The 21787-nt window shown below is 36.0% G+C and overlaps 2 protein-coding genes across 3 annotated transcripts; one reads left to right on the forward strand and one right to left on the reverse strand.

Annotated features, from left to right (window-relative positions):
- Positions 1 to 321: 321 nt before the first annotated feature.
- LOC107846543 (UDP-glycosyltransferase 74B1) lies at positions 322 to 3363 on the forward strand. Its single transcript, XM_016690902.2, is given in 5 exon segments — positions 322 to 933; positions 935 to 1040; positions 1836 to 2120; positions 2122 to 2390; positions 2392 to 3363. Coding segments are annotated over 5 exon segments (1434 nt in total). The 5' UTR covers positions 322 to 331; the 3' UTR covers positions 2564 to 3363.
- An 18-nt stretch (positions 3364 to 3381) lies between these two features.
- LOC107848098 (DEAD-box ATP-dependent RNA helicase 22) lies at positions 3382 to 10711 on the reverse strand. Of its 2 annotated transcripts, none has more exons than XM_016692773.2 (7): positions 10295 to 10711; positions 6862 to 7146; positions 6568 to 6690; positions 6075 to 6484; positions 4734 to 5055; positions 4296 to 4448; positions 3382 to 3605 (listed from the first exon to the last, which is right to left on the reverse strand). In XM_016692773.2, exons 1-7 carry the CDS (start codon positions 10547 to 10549, stop codon positions 3528 to 3530), a joined length of 1626 nt encoding a protein of 541 aa, XP_016548259.2. In that variant the 5' UTR covers positions 10550 to 10711; the 3' UTR covers positions 3382 to 3527. The 2 variants fall into 2 exon arrangements, with proteins under 2 accessions (XP_016548259.2, XP_016548260.2); XM_016692774.2 differs by having other exon boundaries at positions 6075 to 6442; positions 10295 to 10707.
- Between the last annotated feature and the right edge of the window lie 11076 nt (positions 10712 to 21787).

A 21787-nucleotide genomic window follows, 5' to 3' on the forward strand; every position in this document is an offset into this window, starting at 1 on the left:
TTGCAAACGTTATGAACCCACGCAAGCACAATGACATCATGCCAATAAATTAAGTATGAGGTAATCTACCACGACAACATACTCCGACCTAGTTTGACTTGACACGTAATTTAAAAAAATAAAGAAAACTTTGAATTTTATGATCCTAAATTAAAGTTATGTCAAATTTATCAAAATATTTTTTAATTTTGTGGTCTTAAATATGTTACATGGAAAGTTGAAATTAAAGTATTGCAAAAAAAAGAAAATGATCATTCTTTTTTAAATGAACTAAAAAAAAAAACAAATCATTATTTTTTAAGCGGAGGGAGTATTATTTTTTGCAGCCTATATGATCTTGAATATCATCTCATTACATCATTCAAACAGTAACGTTCCCAAAAACATCATAACAAAAATGGTAGGCAAAGGAATTGAGCCTCATGTGATATTTGTACCATACCCAAGCCAAGGTCACATTAACCCACTCCTCCAATTTGCAAAGCGTTTAGCCTCAAAAGGTGTCAAAGCAACTATAGCCACAACTAAATACACTGTAAACTCCATTCATTCACCTAACATCTCAGTTGAACCAATTTCTGATGGATTTGATGAAGGCGGTTTCTCTCAAGCCCAAAAAGCCGATATACTTCTCAAATCTTTTGAAGAAAATGGCTCGAGGACTCTATCACAACTCATTACAAATTACAAAAATTCGACACATTCTGTAAGTTGCATTGTTTATGATTCGTTCTTGCCATGGGCTTTTGATGTGGCTAAAAAACATGGGATTTATGGGGCTGCATTTTTTACGAATTCGGCTACGGTTTGTGCCGTGTTTGCTCATATTCACCAGAGCACATTTTCATTGCCAGTGAAAATTGAAGAAAATGAACCATTGTTATTGCCTGGTTTGCCTTGTTTGTATCCTCTTGATGTTCCTGGATTTATTATGGCCTCAAAGATATCCTGCTTATTTAGCCATGAAAATGAGCCAATTCTCCAATGTGGAAAAAGCTGATTGGATTTTTGATAATTCCTTTCAAGAACTAGAGGGAAAGGTATGTTTTCCATAACGCATATTACATAAATAAACATTTAAATTTGTCCTTAACTGACAAGTTATAAGCATTTTAACTTTGAGAGTGCTTATCTAAGTACTTCGACTTGATCTCTAGTACTATGTCTCGGGGACATCTAATACTGACGTGACACATAAAATTCAGAGGTGTCTAAATAATTATCTTATAAGTTAAGAGTGTTTAGCTGACATGGTAAAATCAAATTGAGATGTCTAAACATGCATACCTTGCTAATTGAGGCCAAATTTACATATCAATTTGTCATGCATGTCTTTCAATAATTTAAACCACCTATAAATGGGTGGGGCAGCATACAATTTTGTTGCATTTCAATAATTTTTGCCGCGTATCTTCTGTCACTTTATGATCTTTGTGGGGTATTCAGATTTTTCTGTTTCTCTGGACTCGATTCGTTTTATATCATCACCGACGTTTACTGGGAAAGCTAAGGATAGGATTCCCCCCCCCCCCCCTATAACATGTTTGTTGAAGTTTCTCGAAAGTCAAAAGTGATTATTTCAGACAATCAAGGCGTTTGACCAAATTTGGAGGGAAAAAAAGTCAAAATATTTTGGGTAGTAGCAAAAGGTATTTTTCATAAGTTGAAAAAAATATTTTTTTTGAAAAAAATATTTTGTTTTCTTAAAAGCACCTTTGTAACATTGACTAAGCGCAATTACTGCTATAATATGGACAAAATTAAAATATTTTTCAATTTGATCTCACTTAATCATGATATTCTTTGAACTTTTTTTTCATGTATAAAAATTTCAGATAGCAAGAGGCGTATCAAAGTTTTGGCCAGCAAAGTTAATTGAACCAATGGTGCCATCATCATATTTGGATGGAAGAATAGAAGGTGATAAAGGGTATGGAGAAAGTCTATGGAAACCCCTTAGTGAAAAATGCGTGAATTGGCTAAAAACAAAGGCAAATCAATCAGTAATCTATATTTCATTTGGAAGCATGGTATCACTCGCACCAAAACAAATGGAAGAAATAGCATATGCTTTAATAGCTAGCAACATGAATTTCCTTTGGGTTGTAAGAGATGCTGAAAAAATGCAAATTGCCTAAAGGATTCATAAAATGCTCAAAAGGGAAAGGACTCATTGTGTCATGGTGCAATCAGCTCGAAACGCTAGCGAATCAAGCCATTGGTTGCTTCGTCACTCATTGCGGTTGGAATTCGACTCTTGAAGGACTAAGCCTTGGCATGCCAATGGTGGCAGTGCCTCAATGGTCTGATCAAATGACGGATGCTAAATTTATAGATGAGATATGGAAAATTGGTGTGAGGCCAAATTTGGATGAGTTGTTAGGGATTGTTGGAAGAGGTGCTATTATTTTGTTTAAATGAGGTAATGAATGGGGAGATGAGTTACGAGTTTCGGGAAAATGCTAGAAAATGAAGAGATTTGGCTAAGAAATCAGTTAGTGAAGGAGGTAGCTCTGACAAGACCATTAATGAGTTTGTTTACAGTCTAAATTTAGCCTGCTAGATGAGGTAGAAGAATTTACAATTTCACTATCTCTACAAGACAGGGGTAAGATCTGTGTACGCTCTATCCCTTTTTAGATCCCCTCATCTCCCTTGTGGTATTACACTGGATATGTTGTTGTAGATGAAGTAGAAGTTCTTGATTGCCTTCTAATCATATGGAGTCTATTGTATTGTATTATTTCATGGCTTATTAGCTAAATTGATTGTAACGAAGTTAAATTATATTAAGCATGAAAGTTTTCGTTTTTTCATCTGTTAACACTGCCCATGAAGAGAGACATAAAAAGACAGAAAGAAATCACTTGGCATCTTTACTACTCAATTTTTCTGAATTTTTCTATATATCATCTTTTTAAAAGTATATTTTAGATTGTCACACAGTAAGTTCGAATCTCAATATGTTATAAATTTGATCCTGATTAATTGTCAAATCTAGGACCTCTCACAAATATGGTTAGGAGTTAGGACGGAACAAGTAGATAGAACCCCTTTTTTATAAGTTCGTACGTTTCCCGTTGTGGCGACACGGGGGCAAAATAAGGCTAGACTGGGGCAAAATAAGGCTAGAGGGATGGTTTTTTCTCGCTTTTGGCATAGCAGGTCCCGGTGGGAGGCTCGCACGATGGGCTATTAGCTCAGTGGTAGAGCGAGTTAACTTTCTTTTGACGAGCTTCTATCCCGTGTAAACAAAATCCACTAACAACTACGCCTCAAATCTAAAACAAAAATTGTTTGTATGATCTTTCTACACTACTGTCTTTTATCTTCTTTTTTCCCAGACAGTTTGTTGCTACGTGATTAAGAGAACTAGGAAAATGTGGTAACTTTCAAATCAAATACTTTCAACCAACTAATTTCTTTTGATGTTAAGGAATATTACAATAACACACTAAAATACAAACAGTGTGGAGAAACAAATGTAAAAAAAAATAAAAAAAATTCAAGTCAAAATCAAAACATTTTCACCTCATGTGGGAAGCTTCTCTGCCTCTTTTCTTGATTTTATTGCGAAAACTCCTTTTTCTGCTAAATGCCTTCTCCTGTATAGTCGCACAGTGTAAACAAATTAATCTTTATATTCGTAACTATAGCAGTAGTTCTCTTCAAGATGAGTACATAAAGAATCCGCCGAGAAGTTACAAGCAACTTTTGCACGTGTCATCAAGAACATTGATCTTTCGGAATCAGGCTCTCTACCTCCCTAAGGTAGTGGTAAGGTCGCGTGCAGTCTAACCTCCCCAGGTCTCACATGTGAGATTTCACCGGGTATGTTGTTGCTATCAAGAATAAGATTAACGAGACATTACCTTTTGTTGTGCAATATCCTACATATCGCATTATTTTGCATTGTTGTGTTTGGTTTTTGTCATTGCTCCCATATTCGCAACCCCGTTTGCATACTAATTGGCAGGCTTTATTTAAGCTAAGGGTCTATCGGAAACAACCTCTTTGTCTCTATGAGGTAGAGAGGTATGGTCTGCATACACACTACCCTATCCTCCCCAGATCCCACTTGTGGGATTACACTTGGTATGTTGTTGTAATCGAGACATTATTTCACCGCTAGAATCAAACAGACACTTCTATCACTAAAAGATATGAAATTTATATGTTGGTAACAACTTAAGGTTGTTCGTTTGACATAGGCTTCTTTTAAGCTACAATTACAAAGCTAGTTTAGAGGGTGATTTTTCTCCTAATCTTAAAGCGTTATAAGTTATAGAACTTACCACTGGTTCTTCAATTTTTTCTGCATGACGAATGGCAGCAACAAGATCACGATTTGATTCTTTATAGAGACTTGTAACAAGACCAGGTTGTCCTGCTCTAGCTGTACGCCCAACCCTGTGCAAAAAATCTACAGCGGACGTGGCAAACTCTGCCTAGAATGAGGGGAAAAAACTTAATCATGAAAACAATTGAGTGCAAAATACATGTATACGGAACTATAATGCCAATAAAGGTATGCACGGAAATTGCCCAACAATGTAGTAAAATGCAGATGTGTTCTTTAGTAAATGGTAACATCAATAAGGTGTGTGTTAGGTACAAAATCATAAAGAAAACTGATGTCGTATATTTAATTATTTTAACCACAATATCAGGCATCAAAGAACAGCCAGAAACTGATTGAGGTAACAAACAATGTATTCATTTAAAAAACAAACCTGAATAACATGTGAAACATTTGGAATGTCAATACCACGTGCTGCAGCATCTGTGCACACAAGAACACCACCTTCCTGTTGGAAATCAAGTAAATTCTTTGTGCGCTCCTCCAGAGAGCTATCACTATGGTAGCAGAAACATTCAAGCTCAGCTCCTGTCAAGATTTTAGCAATAGCTTCCACGGACTCTACAGTATTTGCAAAGACCATGGTTCGGAGAACTCCAGGACCACTATCTGCCATAGAATTCCCATTTTTCACAGCGTTCATAAGAGTGTCCACTTGGGTGTCAAGTGAAACTTCAATCCAATTCTGCTCCAACCTAAAATGACAGCGGGGAGGCAATAAATGTCATACTAGTCAAACGCTCCTCGGAAAATTATTGCAAGGATAGCCACTGAATTTAAGTACTAATACAGCCAAAAGAAGAACCTGAATATACACAGAATCTTAATGGATGCTGAACAAGTCAGCACAAGTTATCCGGGCGAATAGGCAGGTCGAATCAGATATGGTCGGGTTGAATGTGACAAAAAACAGATAAACATCGACCTCCCTAACCAAATTTAACACAGATAAAATATGGATTGAGGGATGGTTAATACAGGTACAAATGTTTTGCTCAATAAAGTGAAAGCTGGCACACAAAGCAACACACTTCCTTAACAAAATTTTCTGTTAGTTCCAACATAAGTTTAAATTAACGTTCAATTTGTAATAAAAATGAGTCATTCATTAGTCAAATTCTGTACGAAATCTTTAGACCTTAAAATTTCAGATTCTGGAGTATCTATTATTTTTCAACTTTTTTAACTGAGAATCAAAAAAGAGAAAATAAAACGGAAAAACAAATGGGATCAACAAGATTGGAATTTGGAGACGATTTTAATTTTGATTCCATCACAGTGACTCAAATACTACTTTTTTGAGGATTTTCATCAGCCTAACAATTTCCTTCAGAAAATGTGAAGAATGAAAAAAAAAACAGAGAAAAAGGATGATTCTTGAAGAACGGAGAAGTCTTTACGGTGTGCAGATTAAGAGAAGCACAGACGTAGTCCATGAGAACGAGTTTACCCTTAGTTCGAGCAGCATTGTATGCAGTGAAGCATGGATAATATGGATATTGAACATGCACCCGTTTCCCGTAATGGGTTATATTGATTGATCCATATTTGATCCGATCCTAGTAAATCAATTATCCAACTTGTTTTTAAGTGGACGGATTGGACAGACACTTAAAAGTTTTATCCATTTTGTCAGCACTACCCTGCTTCCCCAAGGCGTTGCTAAAAAAGAAATAATTATAGGACTTAAAAGAAAAATAGAAAAAAGTGGAACCTTGGGCTGTGATGATGAAGATAATTTCCATTAACCCAGGAAGCATCAGGAAACATCCGTTTCAAAACTCCTCCAGCAGTTCTCTTCCCATTTTCAGGAAGGGTAGCTGCAACGAAAACATACTGCTTGCTCCGCTCATATATTTTTCTCACTCTTCGCCAATCTCTTCTCTTTAGCCCCTTGGTATCTGCTTCTAGATTTTCTTTATCTTCACCAACTTCAGTATCTTCATCTTCACCATAATCTGCTTTTAGGTCTATAAATTCTTCCAAGTCTGAAGTTGATGACACCTGAGCTTCTGAATTTTTAGAACGAGATAACAGCTTCTCATCAAAACGTAGCATATTTATAAGTCGGACCACTTGGTTCTGAAAACTTCCACAAAGCAGCATATCAGCCTCGTCAAAAACCTACAAACCTCCAGAATAACTAAGACTGAATATTGGGAAATCTCTTTCTCATGATCAAATTTAAGAAATTCAAGAAATATTACCACATATTTAACACTACGTATAAACTCTGAGCGTCTTCGCCTTTCTGGGTCTATAGAGTAGAGATAATTTAGAAGTGCGGCTGGAGTCGACACCATTATATCTGGTTCTTTTACAGGCCATACCTGCATTAAATTTCTCATTTGTTAGAGACATTACAAGTTTACTAGGAAAAACAGAATAAACATCCATAGCAATTAGCAACGTCATCATGCAGAAAGAACTCTGATTCAGAGCAAGAAAGAATCAGCGTTCTCAGGTAAACAAGGGTCAACAATGACAATGAGAATGTTCACCTGTCGGCCACAAACAGCTGCAATCCTGACAAGTGGTGTACCACTATCATCGCAAAGACTATTAGCCATCCGAACCACTTGCTCGCATAACATAACATTAGGGCAAAGAACAAGAGAAAGACGATGGTGCTTGCTGACATCCTGACCAGCAATAGCCCCCGAACTATCAGATATTTGGCATAGCTTATCAATCAATGGCACTAGATAACCATGAGTCTTGCCACTACCAGTCTCTGCAGCAACCACCACATCAGCACCTGAAAGTATACTTGGTATACAAGTTGCCTGAATTTGAGGTTATATATCATTACTATATGATTTAGCACTATGACCTATAATTGAAACATATATACAGATGAAAACCGAAGTGACATATATCATGGCGCTATATGCTATAAATTCCACATTGTGAATATTCTACAAGAAGTTGAAAATTTGAGTCACCAACGGAGCAAAATGGTAAAAGGACCACCATTTGGGTGGGTGGGTGCATGGGTTGGTATGATATCAAGAAAATATTCAACTGACACTGCACTTGCGCAGAACGACGAAATGTGTCTCCAAGAAAAAGATATGATACATTACATACTAACAACGAATTTGTATCTTTTACATGAAAAGTTTTAGACCCACAAGAAAGAATGTGTAAGGGGAATTGTCAAGCAATATGAACACTATGGCAGTCAGAAGTGACACTATGGCAGTCAGAAGTAAATATGAAGTCTGAGTATCAAAATATAATTCAGTTTGTCTAGCTACTTGGGCGCTACAGCTGAACAGTTGAATTATTCAAATGAGATACTTGAGGGTTATACAGTTATCCGCGACTTTGTCCCAGCTAACCAAATCCATTGACCTCTCCATGAAACTTCCATATTTGCAAACCAAGACTACGACATGTAACTACAGAACTATAAGTCCAGAATTAAGATAGCCAAATCAGGTTTGTGTGCAGAAATGCACACACAACCCCCCACCTCCTCCCCCTCCCCACCCTCCTTTTCTTTTGATACATAGGAGCAAATTCCACATTCAACCCAATAACCTGTTTGGTTCCGATTATGAGTGATTTTGATCATTTAGATAAGTGATTCAGATTCTGAAAGCGATTTTTATCATTGGTATAAGTGAATATTTGATAAATTGGTTAAGGTTAATCATTCAATGGAAAATTGTCAGTTATTTGCAAAAATTTCTTCTTTTGTTTTTATGCGCCAGTCAAACAAAACCTTCACCTATGACCTGCTTTCAAGCTTGAATAAAGGAATGCTGCAATAAATTGATAGGTAAAAGTAGTCTAACAACAAAGAATCCTTTGAATATTTGGACCTGAATAGAGCAAATTGCTTATCAATCCCCACTAAAAGTGTGATCTAATAGTCAATGAAGTGGATTAAGAACCATGAAGTCTAGGTTCAAATCACAGCAAGGACAAAAAACAATGTTTGATTTCTTCTCATCTAACCAAGTCTTGGTGGACACTGGACAGAATCATCTGATACCCATAATGGTGGTATGTAGCAGGCATCCAAGGAAACAAGTTAGCCTGGACACCACATGGTTATAACGGAAAAAACAGGCACTTATTGTAGAAACTGATTTATTCCCCACCCCCCACCCCACCCCACCCCCTTCACAAAAAAAAAAAATCAAATCATGTAAGAAAATCCAAATCAAACAAGCCCTAAGAAGAGAGTGGCACCTACTCCGTAATGCAATATACTACAAGATATTATCAACATAACACAATTTAAGAAGTTCATATTCAATCAACAACAACAACACACCCAGTATTGTCTCACAAAATGGGGCCAGGGAGGATACAGTGTAAGCAGACCTTACCTCTACTTCAAAGGTGAAGTAGAGAGGCTGTTTCTGATGGACCTTTGGTCAAGGCAAAACAGTCTAAAAAAGATGTAATAGAAGTACAAGAGACAATAGACAATAAAAAGGACAACAGCTAGCAGCAGAATAGTACGACAACAAAATAATACTATAATCGGACTACACGAAACATCAGGTAGTAACATAAATCGAAGAAGAAGAAACTATAAGAGTAGTAGTACGACTACTAGTAAGGGCAACAAGACAATGCACTCCTACCTAAAAGAAGTTCATATTCAAACAAAAATACCCAAAAGATTCAACCTTCACTCACCATTTTCTATGATGGACAAAATTTAACAAAATCTTTCTAGGAATACCTGAATTAAAGAAGGCCTATGAAGGCCAATACTAGAAAAAGCACAAGACAACAGTTCAGACACACCCAAAGAACTCCAAGAAACACTTCAGCAAAAAATGTCTCATATGCCCTGTTTGCAATGAAAATCATAATTTTCCGGAGTTGAAGTAGGAGTAGGAGTTGTGTTTGGCCATGAATATAAATTTGAATTGTTTTTGAAATTTTGTGAGAGAAGTAGGAGTGAAAAAAGTGAAAACAAGTTTTACTTGTTTTCACTTTTCCAAATACAATTCCAAATTGTATTTGGAATTCTCATGGCCAAACACATACTGTTTTCACCTTTTTCACTAAAGCTAAATAATCTTCCGGAAAAAAGTAAATTATTTTCATGGCCAAACGGCTACTTAATCAAAGAAACCAAAAAGATTCAACTTTTAGATAATTTTCCTATAGCGGGAACAATGTAAAAAAAGACAGCCTGGTGCACTAAGCTTCCTCTATGTGCGGGTTCAAAGAAGCGTCGGACCACAAGGGTCTATTGTACCCAATCTTATCCTGCATGAAGCTGTTTACACGGTTACTTACATGGCAGCAACTTTACTAATTACGCAAACGCTTCCTTGCTAAGGTCTGTAGTGGGCAAAATTTAATAGAAGAAAAAAAGAATACCTGAATTAAAGAGGGTCTCTGAAGGCCAATACTAGATAAAGCATGACACAATGATTCAGACACATCCAAAGGACTCCAAGAAACACTTTCTTCAGCAAAAAATGTTTCATCTGTATTCGTTACAGCAACTTTGGCAGCTGAAACAGCAGACCCAAATGCTCTAAACCGAGAACACTGGTTGGTTAACAACAGAAGGTCGAAAAAAGAAGAGGTAGGGTGGTGATGACAACCTCCATAGTTTACAAGTGGAAATTGAGTGCTGTAAAATCATTAGCTTTATCCACTTTTTTAATAAAATTAAGAATTGGGTTTTCTTGAAAACAGACATTAGCAGATCAGTACTAACAACAAATAATACTATAATCGAACTGCACAAAACAACCAGCAGTGACAGAAACACAAAAAAAAAAAAACAAAAAAAAAAACTACAAGAGTACTACGACTAATAGTAACGGCAACAATAATGCACTCCTAACTTACAAGAAGTTCACATTCCATCAAAGAAACCAAAAAGATTCAACCTTTACTCACAGTTTTCATATTGTATGCAAAATTTAACATATTTTTTTCTTAGAATACCTGAATTAAAGAGGGTCTATGAAGGCCAATACTAGATAAAGCACGAGACAATGATTCAGACACACCCAAAGAGTTCCAAGAAACATTTTCTTCAGCAAAAAATGTCTCATTTACATTCGTTACAGCAACTTTAGCAGCTGAAACAGCAGACCCAAATGCTCTAATCCGAGAGCACTGTGGTTTGAACAAGAAGATTTTTGGTGGAGCTGACAATCTCCATAATTTACAAATGGAAATTGACTGATGTAAAATCATTAGCTTTAATTCACCCTTTTTTGATAAAATTAAGAATTGGGTTTGGGTCTTTTTGGGTTTTTGAAGGGTTTAAGGCATTGGTAATTACATGTTAGGAGTGGAGATAAGATTGTGTGTACAAGGTAGTCTTATTATTTTCACGAATATCGGATAGACCCTTGTCAGTTCTCTATGTTACCAATTTTTGACGCCTTTGTCTTTATTTTTCGCTTGCTTTTTTCTTTCGGAAAAGGACCTAAAATATCCTTTAATTATGTAAAAAGATGCAAAACATATTTCGTCTATTTATTGAATTTAAAATATTCTTTTCGTCTATTTATTGGGCTAAAAATACCCTTCTCACCTATTTATTCTACCTAAAATGTTTTTTCCGTCTACCTATGAGCCTATTTTTAAGAATTATCAATTCCTATTGTAACTAATTATCAATTCACCTTAATTTAAGAAATATATTTTCAATCTTCAAATTAAAAATGAAAAAGATATTCTCTGCTTTCAAATCTTTCTCTCTTACATTCAAAATTCAAATATTTTAAAATAAACTAAGTATTTCATTATTTGCTCATGTATATTTCGTTTTGTTTTCATGTATGTTAATCATCTAGTATTATTTCATTATCGTGTATTTTTAATTCTAATATAATTGACTAACCATAATTTTTTATGGATAAATATTTATGGAATAAAAATCATTATGTTTGAGGTACATATATACCATGTATTTTTGTTGTATAAATATAATTTATGTCAAAGTCAGATTATTATTATATTTTTGATATAATTTATGGGATAAATATTCATGGTATATCTCATTATGTGGAAAGTACTTTTCTTATTAAAAAATTATTTATCAAATATAAATATATATTTCTAACATTACATGGTATAAACTTTTTATATCTAAAATATGTCATGTATGTTTATGGTATAAATATAATTTATATGATATAAATATAATTTGTATGGTATAGATATATCATGTATTTTTATGATATAAATATAATTTGTATACTATATAAATATACCATGATTTTTTATGGTATAAATATACTATATATTTTTATGAAGGCATCGTGAAAGCAGACAATAAAAATGAAAAATATAGAAATGTAATATAGTATATAAAATATCTTTTCATGTAATTTGCCTAAATAAAAGGGCAAAATAACCCTAATAGGTAGACGGAAAGGATATTTTAGGCCCAATAGGTAGACATGAAGTACATTTTAGGTCCACTAGGTAGACGAAAAGCATCTTTGCATCATTTTACGTAGTTGGGGGGCATTTTAGGCCCTTTTTTGTTTTCTTTAAGGAGAAGGATTAGATTTATTCCTTTACATTAAAAAAAGGGCACAAACCCATCGCCAAGCCCCTTAACTTGACACGGTCTTTTATTTTAGCACCTTAAGTGGACGTTGTTCACTTTAAGCACCTCAACTAGTATACCAATGTGTCATTTTGGTACATTTTGTAGAGTTGACATGGTGCGTGTGTTTCACTTACCCGAAGGCGCATGGAAGATCTTTTTTGGCTGATGTGACGTCCAAATTGGTCCACAAACAATATAGTAACTCACTGCATTTGAGAAAAAACATTAATTACCAGATGTTTGCTAGTTAATGACCTTTTCTCCAGGATTTATTATTTAGTTTCTCTCTCTCCCGAATTATAAATGTTCATATACATTCCTCTATGTTATTATACATTATAACTTATATGTTTGAGTTAACCGTTTTAACAATATTTAAGGAAATAAATTAATTTAATAATTATTCAAGATTGTACCTTATTAGTATGTAATTAATGAATTCATTAATTATGTAAATTTTTCAAAAAATATACTCCTAAAAAGAAATTTACCACATAAATCACCTATAAAATTTTAGAATCAAAGAAAAAAAACACCCTAATGAAATAAAGGGACATAAAAAATTTTAAAACGAAAAAAGGACTCGTATAAAGAAATATGACAATGATAATGTATAAAAACATATTCTTATACATAACATGCTTATGTATAATATAAATAAGATGAGAATTTTTCAAGCCATATACATACCACTAACAAACCTTATACATAACCCTTGCATGTATAAACAGCTGAATGGGTCAACCATACACATTGTGTATTAATGTATATGGAGTAGAAATTACAGTAGATCTTCCCAAAAAAGCGTGTCTTTACCTTTATACATAATATAGCTATGTACAAAAATGTATAAATAGCGGAACGGGTCAACCATATACATTGCGTATCAATATATATGGAGTATAAATTACAGTAGATTACCCCAAAAAAGGTGTCTTTACCCTTATATACAATATAACTATGTATAACAATGTATTAGGGTGCACAAAATTGAAAAACAATACAGATTAAAAAGCAAATCACAAAATCTTTGGAAGCCGAGGTCGTTCTGATTTTGAAAATTAAGAACATGCAACAAAGAAATCGTAGTTTTTTTAAAAAGATGATGCAAAAAATAAACAAACTGCCAGATATCTTAAATTTAAAACCATAAAGTTGAAAAAAAAGTCAAAAATAAATTGATGAAAAAATATAAACAAAGCTTGGACCGGAATGTCATTACAATGCTGAGATTTTGAGAACCACGCACATGCAACAATGAAAATTGAAATGTTTTTATTTTGGTAAAGTTGAAAAAAATTAAAAAATTAAGCAAACCTCAAAAGTAATTAAAGAAGATGATGAAGTTGATCAATTTGATCAGTTAATGTTTGACTTTTGAAATTTTAAAACCACCAAATAATCATTGCTTGATTTTAAATATATATTAAGGAGCATTAGTCCATCTAAAAAGGATGTTTTGATATGTATGAGGATTTTAGAGAGAGAAAGTATAAAAGATGGGATATTTGTAATTAGTTTTGTTATATGGGATAATATGTAATAACTATAATTTAAGATGTATATTTATGTAAATCTTCCTCAATTTATATCTTCTTCATTTTTATCCACCATTTTTTTTTTTATCAATCTTGAGCTTAAATTTTCACCATCATCTACTCAGAATCCTAACATAAGTAGTAATAATGATACAATCAACATCTAATCTGAAAAACCATTACTTATTAATCACTTTCTTGTTCCTCCGCATTTTCTCTCCATGGCATCACATAAATGGAATCAAATCACTATTTAATCCAAGGGATATTCTTCCATTATTACCAAGACAATTACTGTACCAAAAAAACAAAAATAAATAAAAAACTTTGAAAGCTGCCATTTTAAACTTCTACAGTACACATTCTTTGTCGGATTTGTGTTCTCTGAAATTTTAAAAAATAAAAGTGATATTTCGGATGAACAATGGGATGTGATGCAAACACTTATTTCTCAAGTGTCACATAACGTTCAAGTATCAAAGGTGTTCGCTAATTCTAATGTGCAAATTAAAAGGTTTGATTTGACGAAGAATGTGGCTGAATCTCCCAAGCGGTGCGATCAAATTATGAAATTGGTGATGAAATTGGAGTTGTTGGTATGATCGAAATGAGTAAGAGAATGAAACACCTAGACTTTGAACCATTGAAAGAAATTCTCCATTTGATGTCACTAGGTGGGTATGACTAGAGGTATGAATCATATCCGCATCCACTCTTCCCTCCCCTTTCGTACCTTGAGAAGCCTAGGAGAATAGTATACTATCCACTATACGAGTGAACCTCTTCCTCAATCGTACCCTAAGTATACGAGTTTTGCCTAACATGATTGTGTAGAGGGAAGTCTTAGCATGATTGGACTATTTTGGGTACGAGCGATGTATGTGAGCTAGGGGTTGAGTCGTACCTTTTGGATACGACTCAATAGTGTGTGTTCATACCCTTAACAGTGCATGTGACCTAGGATAAGCCTATGGTACGAGTAAGGGTACCACTCATACCCTAGGGTACAGTTCATAAGGTGAGTCGTACCCCTGCACGAGTTTATTTTACATATTTTAACTAAGGGCCTTGTAGTCATTTCCCATACCTAAAACCCTAAGTACCCTTACTATATAAGTGTATATGGCCTCCTTAAATATATTTTTAAGTGGATCAAACATCTAAAACACTCGCTCAAACTCATCTTTGAAGAATTGGAAGCTAGGGTTCAAGGGTAATCTTCAAGATGCAAAGTGAAGTCAAATTTCTTAGTGAATCATCTGTTTAAGGCATGTAACTCTTTCCCTTGTTAAATTACTATAAACCTATGTATTTTACGCTTGGATTAGTAAGTGTACCTGGTGATGATTTACATATGTGGGTGTTTGTTGTATGTGATTTAAGGTCTTTGTGAGTGACTAAGTTAATTGTCTAGTTACATATGGTGATGTGTTGAACTAGGACAATGGCTCAATAAGTATGAATGATTGATAAATGATGTTGTAAAGTATTGTGAGCCATGTATTGTGGAATCATGACCTTGTTGATTTAATGACTAATAAGGGGTTGAACTCCCTTAATACGAAGATAAACTTAAATTATGTGCTGAGCTAAAGTGTAGTGAGAATATGGTATAAGATTATTAATGAAATATGAATAGTATGTGAGGGTATTGATGACCACAACTTGGATTGTATGATGAATTGAATGAAGGCAATGGTCTATTGAAATGGTTGAGCAATGAAGGCTCCCATAAGGACTATGGGGGTCATGTATAGTATTGAATTAGTTAAATGGTTAAAGTCCTTAAGTGTTGTATGGAATGAATGTGGATGCATGGTCAAAGGGTTAAACTCCTAATGTCAACTAATGATAGTTGTGATGGCTTGAGGTTGAAATCCCTTGCCTTATGAAATGGTTCGAGGTTGGAGTTCTTTTACTTATGAAATGGCTCGAGGTTGAAGTCCCTTGACTTACTGAATGGCTTGAGGTTGGAGTCCCTTGCCTAATAAAATTACTCGAGGTTAAAGTCCCTTGCTTAAAGATATCTCTTAAGGCTATTGTACCTCGCTGAATGAAACAACTTAAATTAGTGTCCCTTGGTATGACGTTAGAGTACCTTATCTAACGAATGGGCATAAGGTTAGAGTCTCTTGCCCAGATAAATGTGTGTGTGTGGTTAGAGTCCCTTGTTTGAATAATTGTGTATGTGGTTAAAATCCTTGACTAATAAATGTGTGAGCATGGTTAAAGCCCTTTGTCTAATAGTATGTGATTATGGTTAAAGTCCTATGCCTGAATAGGACTGTCGTATTTAAGTTTGGAAGGACGGAGTCCTCTACTTCATGTCTAACAAATGATTGTTCAAGAATGTCGTTAAGCCTTGATTTCTTGATTAGCATGTGATATACCGATAGGTAAGGATAACTGTATGAATATGATCGAATATGGAATATTGACTTGTTGTCAAATAATTATGCTACTTTATTCTTATCCTTGAGTTACATGCTAGCTTTACAACCGCTAACCATCTTCGAATGCTATGTCCCTACGCGGCATAAAGGACGGAGCATCATCTTCTCTTCCTGTGCAGTGAATAGGTGATCAAAGAGGTTTGTGTATTGACCTCGGAGTGGTGAGCTTTCTTACTTTGAAAAACATTCCTTCTTGGTCTCCTATCTTTAGAATTAGTTTTATTTTGACTTGGTTTGGCTATTGTTGGGGGCTTGTCTCGATATATACATTTTTAAGTCTCGGCTTGTATAGAGGTATTGTGAATGACTGCGGACTTAGGTATATTGGCTAGTGTGTTGAAATCTATGAAATGGTAGACATTGTTAAATTATGACTTTTAGTATTGTTTCTGCTATCTTATTATATGGTTGGGATTCACTCGACCCTTGTGATAGATATGATGATGACTGGGTTGGGTTACCGAGGTGACCTCCGGTTCATGTGGGATTGAGATTCTCCTATAACATGGCTCGATTTTGAGGCATGTCAAGTTGGTATCAGAGCCTAGGTTTATGGTCAATTGGGTATCCATAATACCGTGTCGAGTAGAGTCTCTTTATGGGTGTGAAGCGCACCACACTTATAAAAGAGGGGCTATGAGACATTTTCAGAAATGTTTCTCTTACTTGTGTTTCAATATCAAGCTATATAGTCTAAGGTCTTGGATTTCTCTATTTCTGTTTGTTATCTTTCATATCATGCCTCCAAGGAGACCTGAGACTCAGGTAAACCCTTCTGTGGGCCCAATGGACGAAGCTCGTCCAACTTCTAGGGTTTAAACTCAGGCTAGGGCTACGATATCTAACCATCTTCGTGGGGTTTCACCTGTCCCCACCAACCCTGACTATGAGAGTGACCCTCCTATTCCATCACCTCAGAGAGATGCTATTAATGCCGAATTTCATCGCTCTATCAACCTCTTGACTCAATTGGTAGCTTCTCAATCGGAGTGTGGTGCTCCAGCTACTGTTTCTTCGAAGCCACAAGAATTGGACAATTTATGAGGTTAAGCCCTCCTATTTTCTTCAGCACGAAGGTTGAGGATGATCCTCAAGGCTTCATTGATGAAATAGAGAAGATCTTCCAAATCATGCATATTTCAGAGATTTAGGCCGTTGAGTTTTCTTCCTACTAATTAAAGGATGTTGCGTACCAATGTTACAAAGGGTGGGAGTTGTCTAGAGGTGTTGATGTTAGTCCCGCCATGTAGGAGGATTTCTCCGAAGCTTACTTAGACCGCTTTTTTCCACAAGAGTTGAGGGAGGCTAAGTCGGAAGAATTTGTGAATTTGAAGCAAGAGAGGATATCCGTTCAAGAGTATGCCTTGAAATTCCATCAATTGTCAAGGTATGCTCCCGAGATGGTTTCTAGCGTGAGGGCTAGAATGCGTAAGTTTGTCTCGGGATTATCCCGTGAGTTAGTCCTTCAGAGCAAGGCGACCTTGTTGATTGAAAACATGGATATTTCTAGGTTGATTGTGTATATGCAACAAGTGAAAGATGAGAAAAAGAAACAAGTTGAGCTTAGTGAGATGCAAGGAAATAAATTTAGGCCTTCTGAGCATAGTGGTAGTGATGGTGGAAAGTGGCCATAGAAGAAGTGGGGGAGTTCAAGATCTTTCTCCTCGGCTAGTGTTCGCTCTCCTTACCTAAAGTTTTTAGGCGGTCTTCGGTCTCAGTTTAGTGGTGGCTCTCAGGTATAGGATTCTCAATTTCAGGCTAGTGGTACCTAGTCAGCTCTACCCTGCCCTCCTTGAAGATTTTGTGGTTAGAATCATCATGGTCAGTGTGAGAAAGAGAGAAATTGATGTTTTCATTATGGTCAGATTGGGCACATGCAGCGTGAGTGCCTCTCTCTGTCACCTTCTTAGGCCAATAGGGTCCCTATTGGTACTCCATCTACTCTCACACCAAAGGATGCTATGCCTGTCTTTGCTTCTATTTCTGGCACCGGTGTTGGCCAAAATCGCTTATACGCATTTGCTACTCTCCAAGATTCTGAGGCATCTCACCGATGTTTTCATGGATATGTTGAGACTTTTCTCCCGTGATGTGTATTATTTACTTGATCTAGGGTCTACTCTTTTTTATGTGACCCCGTATGTGGCTGTGCATCTTGATTGTGGTCCCGAGAGTCTATCGATTCCTTTTTTATTTTTTACCCCGGTCGGAGACCCTGTGCTTGTTACAAGGGTTTACAGGGGATATATGGTGTCTGTTGGTGGTAGAGATACTTTTGTAGACTTGATAGAGTTGGACATAATTGATTTTGATATCATTCTAGGGATGGACTAGTTGGACTTTTGCTATGCTTTCTTAGATTGTCGGACTCGTAAGGTCATGTTTCAATTCCCTAATGAGACGGTTATTGTTTGGGAAGGTGGTTCCCTAGTGCCTAAGAGACTAAAAGCCCAAAAGATAATTTCAAGGGGGTATTTGTATCATTTGGTCTGAGTTAACGATTCTAACTCTGAAGAGCTTTCTCTAGAATTTGTTCCCGTGGTAAAGTCCATTTCTTATTTAAAAGCCTAAAAGTTGATTTCAAAGGGGTGTTTGTTTTATTTGGTCCAAGTTAAAGATTCTAACTCAGAAGAGCCTTCTCTAGAATTATTTCCATGGTTACTGAGTTTCCCGAGGTATTTTTTGATGATCTTCTTGGTTTTCCTCCTGATAGGAAAATTGATTTTGGGATTGATATTGTTCCAAAAACTCATCCAATTTTCTATCCTTCCTTATAGAATGGCTCCAACGGAGCTAAATGAGCTTAAGGAAAAATTGAAGGATCTCTTAGATAAAGGTTTTATCTATCCTAGTGTGTCTTCGTGGGGTGCTCCCATGTTGTTCATACACAAGAAAGATGGTCCCTTCATATGTGCATTGATTATCGTCAGTTGAACAAAGTGACCATAAAGAATAAATATCTTTTTCCTAGGATAGATGATTTGTTTGCTCAACTTCAGGGTGCGAAGTATTTCTCTAAGATTGGTCTTAGATCAGGTTATCATCAGCTTAAAATACGGGATGCGAATATCCTTAAGACTACCTTTAGAACCCGGTATGGTCACTATGAGTTTTTTGTCATGTCTTTTGGGTTGACCAATGCCCAAACAATATTTATAGACTTGATGAATAGGGTCTTTCATCCATTCTTGGACATGTTTGTCATTATCTTCATTGATGACATCTTAGTTTATTATAAGAGTGAGACGGATCATATAGATTATCTCCGTGTCATGTTGCAAACTTTGAAGGATCATCATTTGTATGCCAAGTTCTCCAAGTGTGAGTTTTGGTTGAAAGCCATAGCTTTTCTTGGTTATGTCATCTCTAGTGAAAGGATCATGGTAGATCCTTAAAAAGTTGCTGCAGTTAAAAGGTGGCCTAGTCCAACGACTCCAACTAATATTCGAAGATTCTTGGGTCTAGCCAGTTATTATAGAAGATTTGTGGAGAGTTTCTCTACTATAGATTCCCCATTGACCAAGTTAACCCAAAATAAGGTCAAGTTTTTGTGATCCGATGCATGTGAGGGTAGTTCTGAGAAGTTGAAAGATAAGTTGACTTTGACTCTAGTTTTGACCTTTCCCGAGGGTACTGATGGTTTTTTGGTATATTGTGATGCTTCTCATGTTGGTGTAGATTGCATATTGATGCAACAAGGTAGGGTGGTGGCCTATGCTTCTAGGAAATTGAAAGTTCATGAGAAGAACTACCCTACTCATGACCTAGAGTTGTTAGCCATGGTTTTTGCATTACAGATTTGGTGGAATTATCTTTATGGGGTTCATTTTTATATCTTTTTTTATCATAAGATCCTCCAATATGTGTTTACTTAAAAGGATTTAAATCTCCGGCAAAGAAGGTGGCTCAAGTTATTGAAAGATTATGATATAAGTCTTTATTTTTATCCCGATAAGGCGAATGTAGTCGCCGATGCTCTTAGTAGATTGTCCATAAGAAGTTTGGCCCATGTAGGTGAGGATAATCTGGAATTGGTGAAGGACATTCACCGTTTGGCTAATCTTGGAGTTCGACTTGCGGACTCCGAGGATGGTGGTGTATTTGTGCTTTCAGTATCTCATTCGTCTCTTGTTGTTGAGATAAAACAACAACAAGCATTGAACTCCAACTTGATGAAGATCAAGAGTAATGTGGGTCAACATAAAGTTACGGACTTTGTGATTGGTGGTGATGGTATCTTGAGATACCAAGGTAGACTATGTGTTCCCTACATCAATGGATTGAAGGAATGGGTTATATCCGAGGCTCATGAATCTTGGTATGCTATACATCCCAGTTCCACCAAGATGTATCATGATCTTAGAGAGTTTTATTGGTGGAGCAATATGAAATATTATGTGGCTAGCTATGTGGCCAAGTGTATGGTGTGTCAACAAGTGAAAGTTGAGTACATCAAGCCTGGTGGGTTATACCAAGAAATTATATTGGCCGAATGAATGTGAGAGGCAACTAATATGGATTTCGTTACCGGTCTTCCTAGATCTCGAAATCAATGTGATTCTATTTGGGTCATTATCGATAGAATGACCAAGTCCACTCGCTTTTTGCCCATGAGGACAAATTACTCGATGGAAGATTATTCTAAGTTGTATCTTGCGGAGATCATGAAGTTGCATAGTGCTCTAGTTTTGATCATCTCGAATCAGGATCTTCTACTTTCATCCTACTTTTTGAATTCATTCCAAAAAGGTTTGGGCACTAAGGTGTGCCTTAGTATCTATTTCCACCCGCAAATGGATGGACAAGTGGAGAAATCTATCCAGACATTGAAGGATATGTTGCCGGCTTATGTAATTAATTATAGTGGTAGTTGGTATGACCACTTGTCTTTGATTAAGTTCGCCTATAATAATAGTTACCACTCTAGAATTGGCATGGCGCCTTTTGAGGCATTGTATGGTAGGAGATGTTGATCTCCTATTGGGTGGTACGAAGTTGGTGAGGGTAAGTTGCTTGGCCCCAATTTAGTTTACTAAGCCTTTGAAAAGGTGAAGGTGATTCGTGATAGGTTGAAAAATGCTCAAAGTCACCAAAAGTCCTTTGCGGATGTGAGGCGTAGGGACTTCGAGTTTAGTCTTGGCGATTGGGTATTCTTCAAAATATCTCCCATGAAGGGAGTGATGCAATTTGGTAAAAAAGGGAAGCTTAGTCCCCAATATGTTGTCCCTTACTTGATTGTGAAGAGGGTTGGCAATGTTTCTTATGAGTTGGAGTTGCCTTCTAGTATGAGCTCCATTCACCTAGTTTTCCATGTCTCTATGTTGCAAAAATGTGTGGGTGACCTGTAGTTGGTTATTCCCTTGAGGGATTTAGATATCTCAAACTCTTTGTCCTATGAGGAGATCCCAGTGAGGATCTTAGATCGGTAAGTTTTTCGGTTGCGAACGGAAGAAGTGGCTTCGGTGAAGGTTCTATGGAGGAACCAAAAATCCCAGAAAGATACTTGGAAAGCGGAAGAGGATATGAAGTCCAAGTATCCACATTTGTTTCCCATTCTAAAAACATGGAATGGAGGTATGTGTTGATCTCCTTGCTTTGATTTATGTCTTTAATAGATAATGGATTGAAGTCCTCAATGTTTGAAATTGAGTTATGCCTTAATAGGCCATGGGTTCAAGTCCCTAATGCTTTGAAATTATGTGTGTCTTATTGTGATGGGTTTAAGTCTCTGGTATCTTGAGTTGATTCATGTCTTTGGTAAATGAAGGGTCGAGTCCTTAATCCTGGAATTGAACAAGTGTGCTTGATAAGTTGATGGGTTGAAGTCCCTAAGTTCTAAAATGAGTAAGTGTTGATAAGTAAGGGGTTTATGTCCCCA

This window comes from Capsicum annuum, chromosome 11, assembly GCF_002878395.1.
Source record: "Capsicum annuum cultivar UCD-10X-F1 chromosome 11, UCD10Xv1.1, whole genome shotgun sequence".
NCBI lineage: Eukaryota > Viridiplantae > Streptophyta > Magnoliopsida > Solanales > Solanaceae > Capsicum > Capsicum annuum.